General features: G+C 36.4%; 2 protein-coding genes across 4 annotated transcripts in view; one reads left to right on the forward strand and one right to left on the reverse strand.

Annotated features, from left to right (window-relative positions):
• The first annotated feature begins 169 nt into the window (after window positions 1-169).
• LOC127426879 (interferon lambda receptor 1-like) lies at window positions 170-8237 on the forward strand. Of its 3 annotated transcripts, XM_051673968.1 has the most exons (9): window positions 170-184; window positions 264-360; window positions 579-768; window positions 1537-1666; window positions 2396-2580; window positions 2710-2861; window positions 3065-3212; window positions 3361-3503; window positions 5377-8237. In XM_051673968.1, the coding sequence occupies exons 3-9, from the start codon at window positions 708-710 to the stop codon at window positions 5992-5994; spliced, it is 1437 nt and encodes a 478-aa protein (XP_051529928.1). In that variant the 5' UTR covers window positions 170-184; window positions 264-360; window positions 579-707; the 3' UTR covers window positions 5995-8237. The 3 variants fall into 3 exon arrangements, with proteins under 3 accessions (XP_051529928.1, XP_051529937.1, XP_051529948.1); XM_051673977.1 differs by having other exon boundaries at window positions 179-360; window positions 579-779; XM_051673988.1 differs by lacking the exons at window positions 170-184; window positions 264-360; window positions 579-768 and adding an exon at window positions 962-1061.
• A 1096-nt stretch (window positions 8238-9333) lies between these two features.
• The window catches only part of LOC127426894 (BICD family-like cargo adapter 2), a 12367-nt gene continuing 34 nt past the window's right edge, over window positions 9334-21666 (reverse strand). Inside the window, exons 1-10 of the mRNA XM_051674015.1 lie at window positions 21661-21666; window positions 20179-20810; window positions 16796-17011; window positions 16446-16562; window positions 15696-15842; window positions 12453-12599; window positions 11933-12007; window positions 11751-11833; window positions 11420-11534; window positions 9334-9706 (exon numbers count right to left, since the gene is read on the reverse strand). The exon at window positions 21661-21666 is cut by the window's right edge and continues 34 nt beyond it. Of these exons, the coding sequence (XP_051529975.1) occupies window positions 9530-9706; window positions 11420-11534; window positions 11751-11833; window positions 11933-12007; window positions 12453-12599; window positions 15696-15842; window positions 16446-16562; window positions 16796-17011; window positions 20179-20439 (1338 nt within the window). The 5' untranslated portion in view covers window positions 20440-20810; window positions 21661-21666 and the 3' untranslated portion in view covers window positions 9334-9529. The remainder of the gene's footprint in view (window positions 9707-11419; window positions 11535-11750; window positions 11834-11932; window positions 12008-12452; window positions 12600-15695; window positions 15843-16445; window positions 16563-16795; window positions 17012-20178; window positions 20811-21660) is intronic.

The following is a 21666-nucleotide window of genomic DNA, read 5'->3' on the forward strand; positions in this document are numbered from 1 at the left end:
TTTATCGGTTACAATGTTTGCAGCATTAATCATTCTGGGTGGCGACTTATGAAGTAGACGTGAGATTCCACCTTGCATACTGGAACAACCTGTTTGGGTGTCAAGGTAACAGGGGAGGAACTTAAACCCAAAATGCATCAGTAGATCTGTAAAGAGGTCTGGACATGTTTGATATCTTGACAGTGTAAGCCTTAAAATATTCTTCTCTCATCCTGCGTATAATGTTTAGACAAAGAAATATATATTTTTTATTCCTCTTTTAGAAATTACATTGAGATATATCTTGAATTTGACATCCCCTAAAGACATTTCTTTAAGGAAAAGAGTGACGCTTTTTAAAAAGAGATGTGGTGTAATGTGGTGAGTATGACTGTAATTGTTCTGCAATTGTTACCTTAGGATTTTACTAAACAGTTATTATATTTATTATTATTGCATTTTATATTGGTAGAATTCTGTCTAATATTGTAATTGTAAAGTTGTTCCCTTTTAATCAAAAACTGATAGCACCAGAATAATAATTTTGCATATCAAAATGCTAAAATGCATATTTCTTTTTATATCATCTTTTCTTCCAGCTGCAAATTATCAGTGATCTCTGGTGAAGAAAAGGATTGTACTCCACTTTTGAAGGCTAGATTGAAGATAAACTTCAAAGCGTCTACCATGGTCATCGTTTTAAGGGTTTGATATGGTTTGATGACAAAATGACCTGGTTTATATCCTGCATCTTCACATTGCTCCAAATATCTGTGATTCCATCTAAAGGTAGAGTATAGGTAATGTTTAATTTTGGCATTATATGCATCAGATTTTTTTTTATGTAAAAGCCCAATGAAATGATGGCCAGAATAGTAACATTTTAACCTCATGACACAAAAACTACACCACTCCACTTTTGTATTGTATACATAGCACACCCTGTTATTGTCAAGATATGCTCACTTCCACGTAGTTGCGACTTGTACAGTGTCAAGATATGCTGACTTCCATGTAGTTGCGACTTGTACATTGTCAAGATATGCTGACTTCCACGTAGTTGCGACTTGTACATTGTCAAGGTATGCTGACTTCCATGTAGTTGCGACTTGTACATTGTCAAGGTATGCTGACTTCCATGTAGTTGCGACTTGTACATTGTCAAGGTATGCTGACTTCCATGTAGTTGCGACTTGTACAGTGTCAAGATATGCTGACTTCCATGTAGTTGCGATTTGTACATTGTCAAGATATGCTGACTTCCATGTAGTTGCGATTTGTACATTGTCAAGATATGCTGACTTCCATGTAGTTGCGACTTGTACAGTGTCAAGATATGCTGACTTCCATGTAGTTGCGACTTGTACAGTGTCAAGATATGCTGACTTCCATGTAGTTGCGACTTGTACATTTTCAAGATATGCTGATTTATATATAGTTGTGACTTACAATGTGCTGTGCTTTAAAGAAAATTTGCTTGCATAATTACATTTTTTTACATTATGTTTTGCAGTGCAAATTACAATAATCTTCCTCCCCACCACTATTTATTTACAGCAATGCTCTCTCCCCCAAATAATTTGAGTGTGGGATTACTGGATTTTAAGGCTACAGTTGAATGGCTTCCTGGACAAGGGAACCCTCCAGGCACCAGATATACTTTGGAGTTTATACTTGTACAAAACATGTATGTATATTCATACCAAGAGACTAACTGATTTCCTAATATATATATATATATATATATATAATTTATTAATATATAATAATATGTTTATATATATTTAATAATATGCTTTTTTTTATTTGTATTAAATTTGTCATTTTGCACTTACACTGACACACTATGGTGTGGATGCAGCATCATTCAAAATCAATAGTTTTCAGTTACCAATGCCATAGTAGAAATTCACTATTCACAGTGAGCTATAATTAACTTAATTCATGAGTAAAGTCTCAAATAACAGGACGGTTACTGAGATTAAGCGAGTAGTATTCGGCTGGTCTTGTGATCCTAACATGGCAGCCCCCATATAGGGACCCTCCCCACGTAGAATAAAACACCTTTTATAAGGTTACTGATATGACTGGAGCCTTCATCTCATGTGAGCGCTCATGATCTTATACATATGTTTCAAAAGTACTATTCATTTAATTAGGAGTTAAACTTTTTTGATGAAGAAAAAATTACTGTGTGCACCTTTACATTTTTAAATAATCTGATTATGCTCTCAGATTGATTAACACTATTTACCATGTTTAATTAATTCTGCATTATTCTGTAGATTTTCCCCAAAAATCAGTGCAGAAAATGCAAAAACTTAGATTCACTCTGGGCCTGCTTATTGTCAAAACTTTGATTGGTTGCTCCTAAATGAAGAGTGTTTTTACATTAATGATGGAATTGTTTGGCTAGGGCTGGAAGAAAGTGGAATCAGTCTGCAAACTGCACTAACACAGCCATGTTGAAGTGCGAGTTGACCTTTGACCGGCAACCTGACGACCTCTTTGGGAATTACTTTGTGAGGGTCAAGACCACATTTAAAGGAACAAGCTCCAACTGGACAACTATATCGAAGTCTTTCCAGCCATATGGAGACTGTTAGTTCAAAATATTATGAGAGCCCTTCAGAATTAGTAATGTCATTATAAGTAAATATACAGTACATTGAAAATTTCTCTTAAATCTATGATCAAGATAAGTGATTCTGGAAATGTGTTTTTCCGCAGCTCGTCTGAGTTCCCCAGATGTAAATGTCTCAACTGACCAACAGTCCATTAACATTACCTTCAATCACTGGCTGAAATTAAAACCAGATATCATACTCCACCTGAAATTCTACTTATTCCTGTTTGAGAACAATTCTATCGGGGAATCAAAGGTAAAAGACTATTCAATGGGGTGTTAATGATATAACTTGATAATTGATTTCCAAATGTGATTTTTTCAGTTTAGAGGGCATTGCGTAATTTAAATTGTGCAGAAGGTATATTAAACTTTGTCTTTCCACAATGGAGGTAAAATTAGATGGGCTGATTTTGATATTGTTGCTGACAAAGGATTACATTTCTTTGTTTTTGGAAGTTTGTAGCAATGACATCAACCTCAAATTCCTTCTACACTTTTCCTGATGTGCCTTCTGGCAAGAGCTACTGTGTTAATGTTTCTGCCAGTCATCACCAGGCCTCACGTAACGAGAACTTCAACACCACCAAATGTATCTTCTTGTCAGGTAGTGGATTTATTTTTACTGAGATCTTTTGACTGGGATATACAGGTATATGTTACCATAGTATGTGTGTGTGTGTGTGTATATATATATATATATATATATATATATATATATATATATATATATATATACGTATATGTATTAACAGATTCTCCTGGAAGCTCTTCAACCATAAAGGTGTACGTTGTGGCAATGCTGCTGATTACGTTTTTAACTGGAATTGTTTTGACATTCATTTGTCTTAACCACATGAGGCCTAAAATGAAGAATCTCCGCATTCCAAAATCTCTGGTATGTACTTAAATACCATTGAACTTCATTAAGCTCTGTGTTTTTACTAGTTTATGATGACTTCAGAATTGAAGTTGCACTTATCATATGTTGTATGTAAATAAGAACATTTTGAGCATGAGATCTTTGTTTTTCTTTTCATTTAAGTCTGGAAATAAAACTAAGTTTTAGTATTTTGTATAATTCAAAAGAAAAAAGTTATGACGTAGAATGAAGAAGGAATATTATAAATATTTAATATTCTACACAAATTCTATGTCACTAAACTAAAAGTTAGATTTTTTTTTTGAACTAAAAAAATAATTTGTCTGTTTAAAATGCATGTAAATGCTTTAGTCCGACCGAAATGGTACCAAACAATTATTTTTTTTTTTTTAACAACTGGTCTGGCGACACGTGTATTCAATGCAACTGGCAAAACGTCCTTCTTTACTTGGACAGCAGATGAAGACTGTAGCTTGACTACACAAAAACTCACTGTAGCTCGATTATAACTGACCATGTTAACTCCTTTGTACAAAAAGTCAAGACAATTTTTTTAATTCCATTTTTCACTTAAATTATTACACTGGTAATATAATTTATAATAAAATGGAATTTGTACTCAATTTGAAAAACAAAAAGTAGAAGCATCCTCACTTTTGGTCTCAGATCTTTGGACCCCACTGTAAACAGTATATTAATACATAATAATAATTTATGAAAATTAAATTGCATTTCTTTCAGATGTGTTGGTTTTCATGAATGGCAGAGTGTGTTTTCATAATGTAAAGGCGTGTTCACACCAAAATTGTTACGATTTTGCGAGACGAACCTCTGACTGAAGGTCTATTCACACTGAGTCCGTAAAAAATTTAACGAAAAACTATTTCATCCCTGTACAGTAGGCAGCACTGTTGCTATTCTACAAACATTTATACCAGTCTCCTGCCCAAACCTTTAGCTGTTACAGATTAATATATTGAACAATGTTAATGCATTTATTTACCTACTTTGGCATAACTGTTTCATTATGTTCTTTCCATGGTGTTGATGCATTTTGAGGAGTATATAATTGGTGTTTTTATACGAATGAGATGAGTAATGAGTGCTGTCGCATATTTATTTGCACTTGTATTTTGCTACGAGTATTCCAAACAGACTCTTAAACCATATTCTCTTTTTATAATGTCTGGATTAATGTCTGGATAATTTGACACAAGGTACAGTGATATAACAGTAGGCTATAGTATAAAATAGGATGCATAATATAAAAAATAATATAAAAAGGAACACTGGCTCAAGTTCTTTTCTTTATTTAAATTATTGCAATACTTTGTTATATTGTCCTTGCAATAAAAATAGCAGTGTGGTTCTGCAATTTGTTTGTATGCAGTAAAACACTGCATGTAACAAATCTTTTCATGGGATATTTCATATGGAAACGAATTGCTGAAACTTGCTGCTATTTTTAATGCCATGAGAATATACAGGGACATTGAGATACATATTAAATAAATGTACATTAAGACAAAACACCATAAGCAGACTTACAAAAGCAGAACGGGTTTATGTTTGCAGTACAATGGGTTCATGAACTGCAACTATTTTTTAGCATATAATTTTCAGCATTTGCATGTCTAATGCGGGTGTTTTCCAGTTGATTTGCGCCATCAACATGCTGGATTAAACAGCTGCAGCAAAAAAAAAAAAAAAAAAAAAAAAACCCTTTGGATTGTCCGCGGACGATTTGTCGGACTCTGTATGTATCGGAATCCATTGATCCCGTTAAAAAGCTTGTCCGGAACGAACAATCACACTGAAAAAACAGACTTGGTGTGAACAGGCCTTAACTGCCATTCGCAATAATAGAATGCATACTGTGTCTTTACAGTTCGTCATTGCAGGAACTAAAAGAGTCCTAAATCTGACCCCTGTGGAACTCCAAACAATTACACTGACATTGCAGAAGGTTCTTATGAACACAGAGGACTATGTTTCTGCATTTGAGGAGGACAGCTCTCTTTTTTATCACCAGAGAGAATGCATTACTAATGTTATAATTTACCCACTGTCCACTGTCAATCAAGAACCTTCTATCTACCTACCCAATCCAGATGAGAAGGCCGAGAATTTACATCAGCATTTCTTAAAGTACAGCCTAGCTACTGATATGGAAAAGAGTGAGGAAAACATAATATCTGATAAATACGATGACAATATTTCTTCAGCTTCAAACCTTTTGAGATTTACCTTGCCTGACTTCCCACAAACGATTACTGTGAACAAGCTTCCGAAGTCAGAAATGGATAGAGATCATGTAGAGGACATGATGATGGAGAATGAGACTTGTCCTCAGTCATCAGGCTATCTCTGTGGATTAAAGTTTCTTGTGGAGGATGAGGAGGATGAGGAGGATGAGGAGGATGTGGAGGATGTGGAGGACGACTTCCTGTTGCCCAATTCTTTCTCAGACAGTGGATATGAACCAAGGCAAGATCTACATATTTAAAAAAAACTGGAGACATTTAGTGACCTTTAGATAAGAAGGCAGACAGTGGTCTGAAATTTATGGCTCATCATATTCCATATATCTAAACTGAATGTTAAAAGACCCTTGAGGGGGATCAAAGTATCCTGAACCAGTACTTCCGAAGGTGGAGCTTGCAACCCACTACAAACAAAACTGAAACATGTGTCTTACACCTGAGCAACCAAAGTGCAAATTTGAAATTTGGTGACAAAGAGGTTCAGTCTGTAAATCATTCATAATATCTGGGCATCTCACTGGATTGGACGCTGACATACTGTACAAACAAGATGTGGAGAAGAGCACCGAGAAAGTAAATTCTAACATCAACTTGGTGAGGAAACTTGCCGAAACCAGAAGGGGAGCTAACGAACAGACTACACACACTGCAACATTGACACTTGCCTGCTCAAACAGCACATATACAAAAGTAGATGTCAACTGAAGGAGCATTCAGGTAAACTGAGCTACCTTGGCTCCCAGTGCTTGCCAACTTTGTTCCACTTAACATCAGCCATGCACGTTTTCACTATCGGGCCAGTGCGAGCCAGGGCTATCAACTGCTCAGCCAGTGCTAATAGCCTCGGGCCTCGAGCAGCAAGACCAAAATCGATCTGCATTCCCACCATCGGGCCAATAGCCCCGCAGAGTTGCCTTAATACGCCACCCTGGTGCCAATGTCACACACACCACCCATTTTACAAGCAAGAGGGAAGCTCAAGGTGAAGTATCAGACTCTGGAGACTAACTAGCCCTTAAAATGAACATGGTGGAGACTGAAGCTGCCGTTTGTTGCCTTATTTTGGTCTTTGCTTGGTGGGAAGCGAGACCTGACTCCGCCTTTGACACTGACCCTGCCTCAATCCCCAGTTGGCCTTCTTTGGCCCAAAGGTAATCGCAGGCCAAAGGCACTTTGCCGTTGCCCCCGAGGAGGCACGATGAAGCCCTGGAAACACGGCTATTGCTTGAGACATAAAGTTGCAGCCATACATTATCTTGAGAGCTGTCGATGACACAAGAACTCTTGACCTTCCAGATACTGGCAAAATTGGACCTTCTTCCAACACCTGTTTGGACACTCAGCCCAGCCAGTGGTCTGGCAGAGAGGTGTAGAGAAGTTTTTTTTTTATCTCAACCTTGCTGGTTAATTGCCACCTTGTCACTGACTCAGCATACAGATTGCTCGGTTTCGAGCTGAAGCTCCGTGAGTGGGTCATGTTGAACAGGCCTACCTCATTCATAAGTTGACAGTTGCAGATTCTGCAGCAGGTGACTGTGCTTGTAAGACAATTGACCATCTGTAAATGAATCCTCGTCCATATACTTTGATGGCGATCTTCAGGTGTTACATGAAGCAACTCCTGATACAGTGCAATATCTGATTGATCTGGACACTTGAAAATGTCTTAATGTCATTAAGTTAGATACAACACATCAAATCAAGTAGCATCAGCAAAAATAAATATGATCTCAGAACTAACTTCAATTTTTTGTGCTATTTTTGTAATTACTTGTAACCATATGGTGTTAAAATTATTTTTTTGTGGATATATGAAGTAATTTCCTCTCAAGTTCACACAAGTGTCCTTGCAGAGTGAACATATTTGCACGGGTAGTTCATCACATTAACTATGAACATGGTCCTCTAAATTTTGTCAACCAGAAAGTTTCCAAATACTTTTTTGTCTTCATTTTTAGCTGTACATCTATGGCTTTTATAATTTCAAACCTAACAAACTAGAGGTAGACCGATATATCTGTTTTACCAATTAATCTGCCGATAGTTGCTTTTTGAAATTATCGGGTTATCGGCAAAAATCTATGCAGATAGTTGCAGATTTTAATTTTTTTATTCCTCCATGTTCCTCTGTGGCCAGCACTGGGAGAATCTACTGTTAAAATTTCTTGATTCTACAGTATAACAGCGGCCTGTAGCGATGAAATTAAAACAATCACTAACACCTTTTTAAATTTAAGTCTTTCATCATTGACAATATTCATCCATATTTTTATCCTCACTTCAATGCATATTTTGATTAGATAATCAAGTGTTCTAAATTGAAGCAAGGATATGCAAAGAAAAATGCTACAATATGGGAACGTACCCCTGTCAGCACATACATCAGGTCTCCAATTTCATATCTTGTGAATAATAATAAATTTATTCCTCATTAAACCTCATCTGGTGAAATATAAATGTGTATACATATACACATTACTATTTTCTGGTGAATATATAGACTATAAAAAAACCATAAATACTTCATTATTGTGACGTAGCCAAATCCTTGTCACTGCAAAATAAGAGCCCTTTATATGTTTTCGGATTGTTTACAGTTAAAAGTCCCACATAATGCACCAAATCTTCTTTTTGTTCTGGTTATTATTGGGGTTTTGGTTGAACAATAAACTTCATCTGGGATTTTATTCATTTTGGACTCATGTAGCCTCTATGTCTGTGCCCTTCATAGAAAGGAAAGACTAAGAAAATTTGTTAACATTCTATAAAAAGGTTTTAAAAAATATCTGCCATTTCAGTTATCAGCCTTTTCCATCACCTTGGTTATCGGTATTGGCAAAACCCACTATTGGTCAACCTCTATAATAAACTTGTTTTTGTGAAACATTTTGGTTGAAAAGTGTGTTTGTACTATAAATCTATAAAATAAATGACAAATAAATTGGCATTTTGTCATATGATGCAAAGACATTCATACAATTTTAAGTGTAGCTTAAGTGTCCAAATACATGAGCCCACTGTATATAAGATGAGTGTTACGAAAGGCTAGGTTTATAGAATTTAAAAAATTCTGATATACAGTTGTAATGATCTGGCTATTGTGGGGAAGAGCATGTGCAAAGCACACCTATTCATTTCCTAAACCTTTTTTTTTATTTATTGTGTGCAATTTTTCTCTGTCTGTTTAGTTTGTATTCTACTGCAATATGTATATACTGTATATGAATGTATTTTTGAACACACTGTATATGTGTTCTTTGTAAAGTATTTAACATGTTTTAAAAAGTGTTATGTAATAAAATGTATTATTATGGGCCATCGTGCTCATGGGGATGCAGATTCGACTTAGTCGTGTATAAAATGCTGTGTTAAATCAAACTAAGTGCGTAAAGGTTTTAAGTTACACTAAATTCTACTGATTGTTATACTGAATAATGCCTTACTGAATGCTGCCTTTAATGGAGTCAGCACATGGTGCCAAGGAATCTTCTACTGTATGGTTAAAAGATTATTAACTCCTCTTATAAGTAAAAATAAATAAATAAATAAATAAAAATACATTTATTTGTATATGATTTGAGCATTTTCTTGAAAATAAATAATGAGAAACATACATGTACAATAATGCCAAAATGGAGTAAATTTCATTGATTTGGAACAAGTCATATGGGCTTGGAACAACATGAGGGTGAGTGAATAATGACAGATTTGTCCTTTTTGGGTGAACGATTCCTTTTCACCACTGTCTATCTCTATTGTACTGTTTTCAGTCTATTGTCAGTCTCCCCCAAATAGCGAAGAGAAAAACCCTTTCCTTCCATCTTCCCCACGTACACGCAGTGATTTGGAGGTGCGAGAGCCTCTTTGAAAACCTGCCCGTTCCTTGTCCTTTTCCTTTTCCCTGTCTTGTTGTTGGAGTTGAACTTGTTGACATATCACAAGACGCATGTCCTCCTGGAACAGTAATTCGGTGGTCAATACAAAGAACACAATGGAACAAAATTAGATTTTAACAAATGTGTGTGGTGGGTTCCCATCCAATACTCGCCGCCACAATGCTAGGGTGTTGTAGGTGGTTACCAGGTTATTGCTTTATGGTTGAAGAGGTGTTTTAAGTGTTGCTTTGCGGTCATTATAGTGTTTTGGGTGGTTGGTAGGGAAATGATAGGGTGGTTGCTTGCTTACTATGATATTCTGGTCCCTAGATATAGATTAGGCCTTGATATGGCCTTCAATGTAAGTACTGTATATGCGATCAGGCGAAAATCATAAGTCTGATAGCTTAGAAAAGTAATAGCACACCTCTCCTAAATAAGCTGCATGATTTGAGGTACCATTCATGTCCGCAGCACAAACAATGCTGATGAGTGGCAAGCTAACCCTTTAAGCTCTGAGGGTGTTTTTAAAGATTTCCTGTTTAAGTGGCATTCCACAGTGGCATTACATTTTTTCTTTTATTTCTGATTTGACATTATATATCTCAGAGTGTAAATAAGGTGACCGGAAAGGTGCTTTTGTTTTGCTCCCAATCATGCCACCTGTAACTAAATACAATTTTGTGTTGATACAACAAAGCAATCAAAATTTATAGCATCACAAAAAAAAATGTATACTAGTGTCCAAAAACATCCCCAAACAAATAAAACATAATAATTGTACATAAGAACTAATTACACATGCAAACACAACAATGACTAAAGGTTTGCATAGCATGCATACTTGATTTTAGCAATGAGATTTTACAGAATGAGTTTCTTTCTGTGCCATTTGAGTCATCATTGATTCTGTGTCATGTACTTGGCACCATCTCCTGGTGGCCATATGTAATTACAGTGATTGATTACATGACTCTCTGCTCAAATATGGAGGACTATCGGAGTAATCTGAACCCATTCTGACTGGTTTAGCATGCCATGACACTACAGCATTTCCGATGATGCCATCTGATCCAGGAAAGCTAACGTGTTTGTAGCCAGATAGCAATATACCAGATAGCGAAATGCTGTGTACATTGTGCTTCGTGTGGGTTATCTAATGATCTATGCATCCGATTACTTTGTGTGTGGGCTCTTTTTAAGGTAATCGCCTCAAAGTAATGCTATGTGATATTTTAGGTTCTGTTTATTTTTGTGAAGTTATAAGCAAAATTACGGCATATAAGCAACACCTGTTCACATGAAACATAAATGTCAAAGACATTTACTTAGCTATTACTTACTATAGTTTTTATCTGTGAGTAAAACAAATAGGCTGGTTGTATTCTACCCTTTGAGAGCTTTCCAATAACATATGACACATGGCTATTTGATGAGTTTGATGCTTTTACTGATTACAATAATATGTACGGTGCACAATTTTTTTTTATAAATTATCAAAACGGAACACTTCTGAATTGTCTGCAAATTTCAAAGCACTTGTTCAGTTTTGGTCATAATGCCTAGACGCATTGTAAAGTACAGTTTCCTAGTTTTAAAATGGTAGTTATTTATATATGTTTTTCTCGATTCATCAGTATCGGAATTTAATGGGTTAAGCACCCAAATGTAATAATTAAGGTTTGGGGTTTGTTTTGGGGTTTGGGAACAATACTGAGAACCCTTTGCTAACAAACTTGAACAATTTATGTTAAAACTGTTTTAGGAATAAACATGCCAATCAGTTACTAACCTGCCAAGACTCGACTTCCTGAGATAGTGCAACCTTGTGTCTGATGGTGTTCAAAAGCTGCTGATTAAGGGTGTCTCGTTCTTGCCGGGCTAAAATAATCTCCTCCTCCAAGGCACTGTGTTAGCAACAAATTAAGAGAGAAGAAGAAAACACTGTGGAAGTCAGATTCCACTTATGCAAGATCTCTTTTATGCAATGATATGGATCACAGCAGATCCTTAGATTATCACTTTGTCATTGGCATTAAAGATGACACATTGAAAACAAAGCCACAAAACATTTAATTAAGTAATGCATGACAGATTGCAGTTACATTTGATCCAGTTCTCACCTGTAGGTAGGTTTACCGGGACAGTTACGAAATGGCTTCAACTCCTCCCTCAACCCTTCTAATTCTGTTTCACTGGACTGTAGCTGGTGAAAGACAAAACATTACCTGTCACCTTAGATGTCTGTCCACATGCTATTGTGATGTCATATTTGATGTCATCATATAACGAGATGAGGACTAACCTCTTGTTGTAACCTTTGAATCTCCTCCTCTTTTTCTTGCAGAATAGCTGAATGGGCCAAAATGGTTTCTTTGGCCTGTTGGAGAGTAAATATAAAGTCATATGGGTTTGTAACAACATGGGGTTGAGTACATTTTGACAGAATTTTAATGTTGGTGTAAAATACAGTTTCCTTTAAAGGAGAGCTGGGCTAGGAGAGAAGAAAGCACTTTTATTGGCCTACACATAAATCTAAATACTCACAAAAATTACTTTTAATTATGTAAACAGGACACTTTAAGTGTAGATTTTTCATTTTCTGCTGATTTGAAGAACCAGCATGCACACTTTTGGCCATATAGAGTATGCTGATAATGTTTTTCAAGATTGTAATCCTAAACCTAGTAGCTAAATCCCTAAACCTAAATCTAACCATAAAATCTGAAAATCTCTTTGGTTGATAATAATATTGTTTCAGGATGTAGCCTACTTGGGTACATCATCTTGAGCTGACTGGGAGCCACTACAAGTATAAGAGCTACCTGAGATTGCTGGATCTCACTCTGTAGTGACATAGGGAAGCAGGTAGCCTCGCCCGGGCTGGTCTCTTCTCCAAGGGCTTCAACCCTTTGCTGCAGGGTCCGGTTGGCTGTGCGCAGCTGAAACACTATGCTGTGCTCCTGCTCCAGCTGTGAAAGAGCCAGAGACAGCCACACTGAAACTCTGCAAGGGTGAACGGAGTCTGAGGACACTGAAACCTGACCAGACGTCAAAGCCATGCCATAAAATCCGGGCTGCATCTCATTTGGCATTCTAACTATCCTAAAAAAGTATGTGGAATTAGAATTTGGGTGTCGCTATTGTATGCCAAAGGTACCTGGACTGTATACTATTTTCTGTGGATTTTCAAAGTGTGCATCCGTGTATGCTTTTCAGCTAATATTTCCCACAAAATCCTTTGTGCAACAGAAGAGGAGTTTGTGATAGTTCAATTGTTTGAAATTGACAAGGAATGCGAGGCTGAAGCTTCGACTGTCTTGAAATCTATGAAACGTAAGCACATGCACCACCGTCTATTCCATAGCTCCAACAGTAATAATGAGGTTTAAGGTAATTAATTTAGCAAGCCCTGCTGAAAAACAAACAAACAGATAAAACAGTCTGAAGCTGATTAGCTGGTCTTAGCTCATTTCTCAGCCTGGTCAGGGACAGTTTTATGGGTCAATTTGACCTGTTGTAGACTTAAACACTGATTTACATCAACTTAACTAAATCTTTTCAGCCTGAAACTTCATGACATCCTCCACACACATTTGACCCTGACAATGTAAAAAGTAATCATTTTTAAAAAGGACTAAAAAGGACTTGCAGGTCATTTGGACCTGATCCACATAAACTAGGGCTGTCGATTTAACGCGTTATTTCAGTGTGATTAATTATATAAAAAAATAATGCATTAAAAAAAATTAACACAATTAATCATGTCCCTGGACCATAATAAGGAAGATTCCTGACCAATTCAAGCTTGAAATACCACCTGTTTTCTCCAGGGGGCAGTAAGCAAAACTTCAGCTCTATAGGCAACGTGCAGCTTATACAGAAACCAAACCAACCCTTCAGCAGACAACACAACATGAGGGCGCATTCTTGTGTTTAAAACACAGCTTGATGTAGTGCAAATCCGAACTTAGGCTGTGTTTTTCTAAGTATTAAACTACGTTTAACTTGACACAGCAACCTAAAACCAGGATGTTTTTGATGCGACGCAACCAAAGTGAGATGCTCCAAAAGTGTCCGTTTGATGCAAGTGTACATTGACGTGTCCCAAGACAAGCCCTCATAATAAATATTGGACTGATTGACAAATTTGCAAAATTTGCAAAATGGATTGCTGTGAACTGGCCAATGATTGGCTTATGTTCAATAATATGCAAATAAACAATATATTGGAGTCTAAAGCCACTTTTTGTATTGTCTTATCAATGCTTTACTCGTCTGCCACAATAATGTACTGCATTTTAATTATCTGAATATAAAAAAAAAAAAAAAAAAAAAAATATATATATATATTATTTGTAATTATTTAAATATAACTATAATTATTTCATCATTATATATTTAATTATTGTTATTTGAGGGGCTTTCTCAGCAAATATTTATATATGCAATTAATTTGATTAATTAATCAGCACACCATAAAATTTTCATCGATTGACAGCCCTAATAAACATGAGAAAGCTGTAATATGACCAAAAAAAAAAAAAAAAACTCTAAAATTGTAATGCAGTAAAACCATTATAGATGCACTGTAAAAATATATATATATATATATATATATTTTGCCTTTTAGTTATCATAACTTAAAATGTAGTTAGTTAGTTATTAATTAGTTAGAATAATTGCCCTGGATTGATCTTGTTGAGATAACTCAATTATTTTAAGGTTTTGTTGGCTGAACTTGTGATAAGTTATTAAACAAACTATTCAGCTGAAATAAAAAATATAAGTCAAGAAAATGTATTTGGATTCCCAGCATGCACTGAGGCATGAATAAATTATGCAAATTGCTATGTCCATTTTTTACTGTTTGCTGCTTTTATTTATGCTGTTGGTTGTTGTGTTTGTTGACACTTTCATTTATTTGTATAGCAATATATATATAATATAGCAATAATTCAAAGCTCATCTTTTCACTCAGTGACGTGTTTGATGATTGTCACTGTGATTTGCATGTCTCCGTGACAAACTTAAGCTTGAATATTATTGAGAGAGCAGACGTTGCTCTCTGATCAACAACTGGCCATTTATCATCAAATGGGACTTTATTTTACCTCTGGGATAGCCCAAACTATTTCTAAATTATATTTATAAATATCTAACTTATTTATTTAATCTAAATTAGAATGAAATTGATTGAACTTAAAAATGTAAGTTTACTTAAAGAGAAATTGAGCTAATTTATGAAGTTATATTGATTTAAGTCAACTTTATGTGCTGTAATAGCACACCTCCTATGTGCAGGTTAAATAACTTTCCCTCTTAAGTTGACACAACTTAAGTTAAGGCAGCACAAACACTTACTTTTTTAAGTTGAAACAACAAGATTTTTTTTCAGTGCATGACACCAGGGCCCAGAACTGTTTGAAAACAGTAGAAACTAATATAATTAGCGAGATCTTAAAGCAATTGAAAGCCCCAAACAAGATGCTCCACAAACATACACGCATAAATACATACCATACATAAATATATTGTAATGTAACAATTGTTGATAAAACAATTGTTGGGGGGAAATGCGCAATCTGTGACTATTTAATTGTGACAAGCCGGGTCAAGTGCTAGGAGAGCATCTTAAACCAGAAAAGACTGGCCAACCAGCTTAGGCTGGTTTAACCAGTTTTTTTTTTCAGCATGGAGACAACTAACACTTGCAAATTCAATACGCACTCAACAAATGGGTTCGTGGTGCCAAAATGCAATTTACTGACTTGTATGTTCCAATATTAGCTACTGTACTGTCCTAATACATACATTAGTGTGTTTTTTCCATTTCGGTAAATAGAAACTTTTAGTTTGTAGTAGAAATATGCATTTTGGGACTGATACAGCTTCACACTCAGGCCAAAAGTCTCAAACATCTGTTTTTATGTTGAATGTATAATGTAAATTCAAAATGTATGTGGCATTTGTACGACACATCTACCCTACCCACAGATTTCCCCTCCCTCCTCCTCTGCCAATCCACTATTCTCCCCCAAATTACATCAACAGACCACTTTACTCACCTCATTTTCTTTTTCTTTCATGCTGGTCTGCAACTCCAACACCCTCTCTCTCAGTCCCTCCCTCTCAGATCTAAGGCGGTCATTTTCGTCCTGAGCTGACTTGAGTCGTTCATCCATATGGGCACAGCGCTCCTTCATAACCCTGTTCTATGATACAAGAGTACTAGTGAAAAAAAACCTAAAAGACAAAATCATCAACATATGTTGTATCAACATAGAATTATGTAGAACTGAGTTCAAACTGGGACAATGTGCTACACAAAGCTGATGAGTCTAACTCTGATTGGTAGCTGAACATTTTTTATTTTAATCCATCTCAAAAAATTATAAAAAAGGAAAAACAAATGAACTTGAAAGGGGTGGGAGACGTCTGAATTATACAGAAATTTGTAGAGATTTTTTGTCATAATTTAGTGGATGCATTAGACTTTTTCCACATTCCTGTGTTGATTTTGGGGGAACATTTTTGGAATTCTGCTGAATGGATGGTGTTAAACTGAGCTGAGAAAAAATTGGTAGCCAAAAGAATAATTCTAATTAGCCAAAATATTAAATAAACAAACACAAAATGGGCAGAGGATGTTTAGAACTTTGTGAATGAGACACATTTCAGTTTTGTAGAAATTGTGGCCTAGGTTATTATTTCAATGCAACCCTTGACTTTTAAGTGTCTTGATAGATTAATGAGATCACTAATGCCCAAAATGCTTTGGACCACTACTTCTGTGTCTTTACATGGCTAATTTATACCTCTGCTTGCAGACTGTCCAGTCTAGCAGAGCTTATGGATTTACTGAAACTCGTATCCTCCATTTCTTCCCTCAGAGCACGAAGTTCAGTGCGCAAAGTATGCTCTACAGAAACTGCCTGAAAGAGAAAAAGCGAGAGAGTGAGAAAAGGATTAGATATAATCAAACATCTTTTTTAGGACAGCTTGAAACACTACACCTACACCTGATCGTTTGCATTCCAGACACATATGCTAACTCAATCAGTCTTATTGCGTCACTAAACACATTACCTAATAAAGTCAGATACTGTAAATCAGACAATATTTACATAAATGTTTTGGGAATTCACAAAGGCTTCTGATTGGTCACCTCTGCCAGCTGTTCCACAAGTTTCTGGTTGTGATTGGACAGCTGAACGAGTTGTTCGTTCTCCTCACGACGCCGGTCTCGACTCTGAACGTGCTTCTGTTCCAGCTGCTCACGCAACGCTGTAATGTCAGCCTGTAATTCTGCTTCCCGCTGACTGGCCTCGAGGTCCCGCACCTCCAGACGTCTCTGCAACATGTGCTTCTCCTGCTGCGCAGCCTGTTATACAAACACACACACTTTGTATATCGCTAAATAACAGCTGCGAGTCAGATTCATGATCTCCCCATCCCCGTGTTTTTCTGAAGATGTGTTTTTTTTTTCTTTTCTCCCCAATTTGGAACGCCCAATTCCCAATACGCTCCAAGTCCTCGTGGTGGTGTAGTGACTCGCCTCAATCTGGGTGGCAGAGGACGAATCTCAGTTGCCTCCGCATCTGTGACCGTCAATCCGCGCATCTTATCACGTGGCTTGTTGAGCGCGTTACCATGGAGACGTAGTGCGTGTGGAGGATTCACGCTATTTCCCGCGGCATCCACGCACAACTCACCACGCGCCCCACAGAGAGCGAGAACCATATTATAGCGACCACAAGGAGGTTACCCCATGTGACTCTACCCTCCCTAGCAACCGGGCCAATTTGGTTGCTTAGGAGACCTGTCTGGAGTCACTCAGCACGCCATGGTATTCGAACTCGCGACTCCAGGGGTGGTAGTCAGTGTATTTACTCGCTGAGCTAATTTTTGTGTTTCTGATACTGTATTAAATGTGGGGAGATTTTTTATATTAAAATTAGTGCTGTCAGTCGATTAAAAATTTTAATCACGATTAATCGCATCATTTTTCATAGTTAAATCGCGATTAATCACAGATTTTGAAAGTGCTGAATTTGACGCTATATATACTTATTTTCTGGTCAAAATGCATTTATTTCCATCTTAGAAAAGAAAACAATATGTAGCAATATAATGTTTTACTAACATTTTCTAAACAAAGTATCAAGATAGAAATGCACTAAAATAGCACCAATTCAAGTAACATTAAACGTTTCCCAAAGTCTAACTGCGAGTTTGACTAATTGAAAGAACTAGTCCCCCAATATGTTGCATATTCATTGCAATGGGCATTAAATCTCTTAAACTCTCATCCTTCACAATATTAATCTGCCGACAGACTGTGGCTATCCACTTTGTTACAGCAATCGTGAAGCCACGTTCATGATTCGCGTCAGGGCATCGACGGCAGAGTCAATCGCCGCTTTGAACTCCACATGAAAAGCGCTGCAGACAATGACGTCTCATTCTGCGTTTTTGTAATAGTTAAGACTTGACGTGCTTCTGTGGTAATTAAAATGCTCCTTTCATAGGCTGAAAGATACTTGCTTCCTGTCACAAGTCCCATTTGGGCTTGTTTTGTACATACAAAAAAACGTTAAGAGGTCTTTCCCATCGCTGTTGTGTGTGTGTGTGTTGTGAAGTGTGCGTCCATGTAATGACTCTGGGCGGACACATTGACACATTACAAAGGTGTTCCTTCCAACCACTGTTAACGCTGGTTTATGCTTTATTAATGGTAAATGCGTTAATTGCGATTCAGAAAAATGAACGCATTAAACCTTTTTAATTAATTGCATGCGTCAACGCGTTAATTTTGACAACTCTAATTAAAATGTAATATTTAATTTAATAATTAAATACTGTATTATGATCATTTAAAATTTTAGTTTATTTGTTTGATTGTTTATTTGTCTTTAGTTATGATTACATATGGAGTGTGTCATGTCAGAAAATTATGTATCTCTCATGCTTGATGAGGCATTTTTTTCTTTGTTAGAAAAATGAATAATTCTTGCAATACAAAGTCTTGCGATAATAATCTAATTGCGATAATAATCTAATCCTTCCCAGTTGGATTGGAAATATTTTCCAACATTTCCGAGTTTTTCCATACTTTTCAGCAGTAACTTTAGTGTGATAATTCTCAGCAATTAGTCCACATCAGCTGAAAAGTTTAAATATCGTTTTTTAATTTTGTTACAGTTGTGTTGGTATAAGAAGGAGTGGGTATTATGATGCGTTCATGTCGTGTTGGAATTAGGGAACAATGGGGCTAAAGGCACACCTTTAAGGAAAATTTGCTTTTTTCTGGTCACAAAGTGTATCAAGATTGAAAAAAATACAACTATTTTTTGTTGAATACTGATGGATTGTGCAATATACATGTATGTGTGAAAATAAATAATAACGAGGAAGCCTTTTACCCCACACCTGGGCCACTTTCTGTTCATTTCAATCACATTTGACCTTTCATAACATCGAGTATTCTATAAACAAATGAATCTCTATTGTGATTGGATCAATCCAGTTGAGCCCACACTGAAATGTTTTCATAAAAATCCATTCGTTCCACTAAAAACAGTGTGTTATATGGGGGGCGTTTAGCTCCTGCCACAGGGGGGCTTTTTACCCCAAATAATATGCTTATAATTTCCTTGTTGGACAGTTATTGGAATTCTTTTGATTTAATCACCTTGAACAAAACTGAAATCGACAAATAACTATTTTGTCTCAAAATAAATGTGATAATTTCAGGGATTCTCATTAGCTATATAAATTTGCAAAGTTTTAAATGATTAAATATTAGATCAAGTTACCTCAAAATCAAACTTTAAACTTTGCATGCAATGATCTCATGAATCAGGAATATTTTGCAGTGTATAATGACAATCAGGTGTTTAGGTAATTACTGTGGTAGTTTTTGTTGCTATTAAGTGTTTTGGGAGAAAATAAAATCAAATATGCCTTTTCACCCAGAGGACCTTTAGCCCCGTTGTACCCTACTGTAATTACGAGGTGGCAACTCGGAGATTCTGCTCGGAGCTGATCAAGTCCTTGGACCTCGGAAGTTATTTGTTTTTATTGAAACACTCAAAGCTAAAACAACATTTGTTGTTGATAACAGCAAATATTTATCACTACATTAATTCACCACCTACAGTATATGTTTGTGCAAAATGTTCAAGAACAAAGAAACCGCACCAATGCCAACAATGGCATAATAAAATGGCAAATCAAACAGAAATAATGTGTTCATGTTGAGGCCCTAGCCATATTTCTTCTTACATGACGTTACGACTGTCAAGTTGAAGTTTTCATAAAATTCTGAGTCTACAACTTGTGATAATGAGTTCTACAAATACGCGAGCACTTCATTGTCAGAATTTCATAATTACAGTAATGTTATGTGAATGCACGATTAATTACATTTATATTATTTGAAAATACAAGTTCATAAATACATAAAACACCTTTTACAGAGTGTAAAAATGAGTTGTATTTTCAGGTGTTTTTTTGTTTATTATTTTCATTAATTTTTTTGCATCATACCTCAATTTCCCTCTCCATCTGCTCCAGCTGGCCAGCCAGCTCCTCGTTCTTCTCCAGCAAAGCTTGGCCTACCTCTGCAGCCAGAATCAGGTCTTTTTCCAGCAGTGTTGGGCTGCTGTCATCCTGAGGTGAAGCCAGAAGATCATCTGCTCCTACTGAAGGAGCCATGATCCGGTGACTGGAAGAGTTTGACGAAGAGAAGGGAAAGAAAGAATCCTCCAGTACGGGAGAGGGTAAGTTCTCTTTCTTGGATGACAACATTGGTTTCCCTTGGTGTTCCCAGCTGAGATGCAGTCCCAGTGACCTTCCTGATAGTTACAGGTTGTGTCACTGTCAAAAGCTGCTTAACTGCATCTCCGATTACTTTTAGCAGGAAAAGCAAGTCTTGAAATACGATTTTAGGCCTTTAGTCTGGATTCTCCTTATGGATAACAGGAAAACAAATGTGGTTATACAGAACCTGAAACGCTCTTTCTACGTTCTCCTTCAGTTGGCTTTGTTAAAACTGTTCAACCCAAAGTGTGTGTCACATATAGGGTGGAACTTGAAGTATATAAATGTTGAAACTTCTTCCAAGGGTGGAATCGTCAACTGGCTTTATGCTTTATCTTGGACCTTGGTTGTAAATCTTCCTGTGGACAAAAATAACATGTCAGAACAGGTATTCATTGTTTTAGCACTCGCCCTCACAAATTCATGAAAGCAGGTTGGTGTATTCGTTGACAATATCTAATCCTCCAGACAATAGTGAAGATCTTAGATTTCCTCTCTACTGTATCTTGTCCTCACAAACAAGGCCAGAAACAACGGAGCGACACTTTACCCTGGCATTGACTTGGAGCATTCCTATTGTTGTCAACGGGCTTGATTTTGCGGACATGACCAACATAACAAAGTTTTAGTGTTTCGCTCACATTCCAGTAGTCATTCAAAACTCCTCAGTGGCCAGGTGACTACTCCCCATACAATGGGCCAAACAGGTTTTAAAGGACACAGATTGGTAACTGAGACAGAGGTGGCACTGACCTCACTACCACTAAAAATAAAACGTGGCAGGAATTCCACAATCAGTCTATTGAGTACAGCTGAACAGTGTTTTCCTGGAATAAAACAGTCTGCTCCCCTGTCTGTGGCTTTTAATGGAGAATCAGAGGCATACCATCATTAAACAAATAAATGGATGTCATGTAAACCACATCACTCATCTGATTAAGTGCTTATTCTAAGATATTAAGTAGGTCGTTTATTCTAAGATGATGTGATATTCTACTGTTCAAAACATTTTCATAGCCTAATGTTTACATCAAAAAACAAGCCATACATGCATTACTCCAAGTAAAACCTCAATTAAACTAAGTCAGAAATGTAAACTTGTTATTTTCAAAAGTATAATTATGTATCTCGGTAAGAAAGCGCCTACTAGAGACATAAAAATGTCCCTAATGATATTTTAATACAAGTATCGCTTTGTTTTTGTCCTACCTGAGA

The sequence above is a fragment of the Myxocyprinus asiaticus genome, chromosome 3 (assembly GCF_019703515.2).
Source record: "Myxocyprinus asiaticus isolate MX2 ecotype Aquarium Trade chromosome 3, UBuf_Myxa_2, whole genome shotgun sequence".
Taxonomy (NCBI): domain Eukaryota; kingdom Metazoa; phylum Chordata; class Actinopteri; order Cypriniformes; family Catostomidae; genus Myxocyprinus; species Myxocyprinus asiaticus.

Bases quoted from the DNA above. Each gene is read 5' to 3' on its own strand.
- LOC127426879 (XM_051673968.1), top strand. From the start codon at position 708: ATGACCTGGTTTATATCCTGCATCTTCACATTGCTCCAAATATCTGTG. The intron at 3,213-3,360 runs GTAGTGGATTTA...ATGTATTAACAG, and splicing joins CAAATGTATCTTCTTGTCAG to ATTCTCCTGGAAGCTCTTCA. The intron at 3,504-5,376 runs GTATGTACTTAA...GTGTCTTTACAG, and splicing joins TCCGCATTCCAAAATCTCTG to TTCGTCATTGCAGGAACTAA.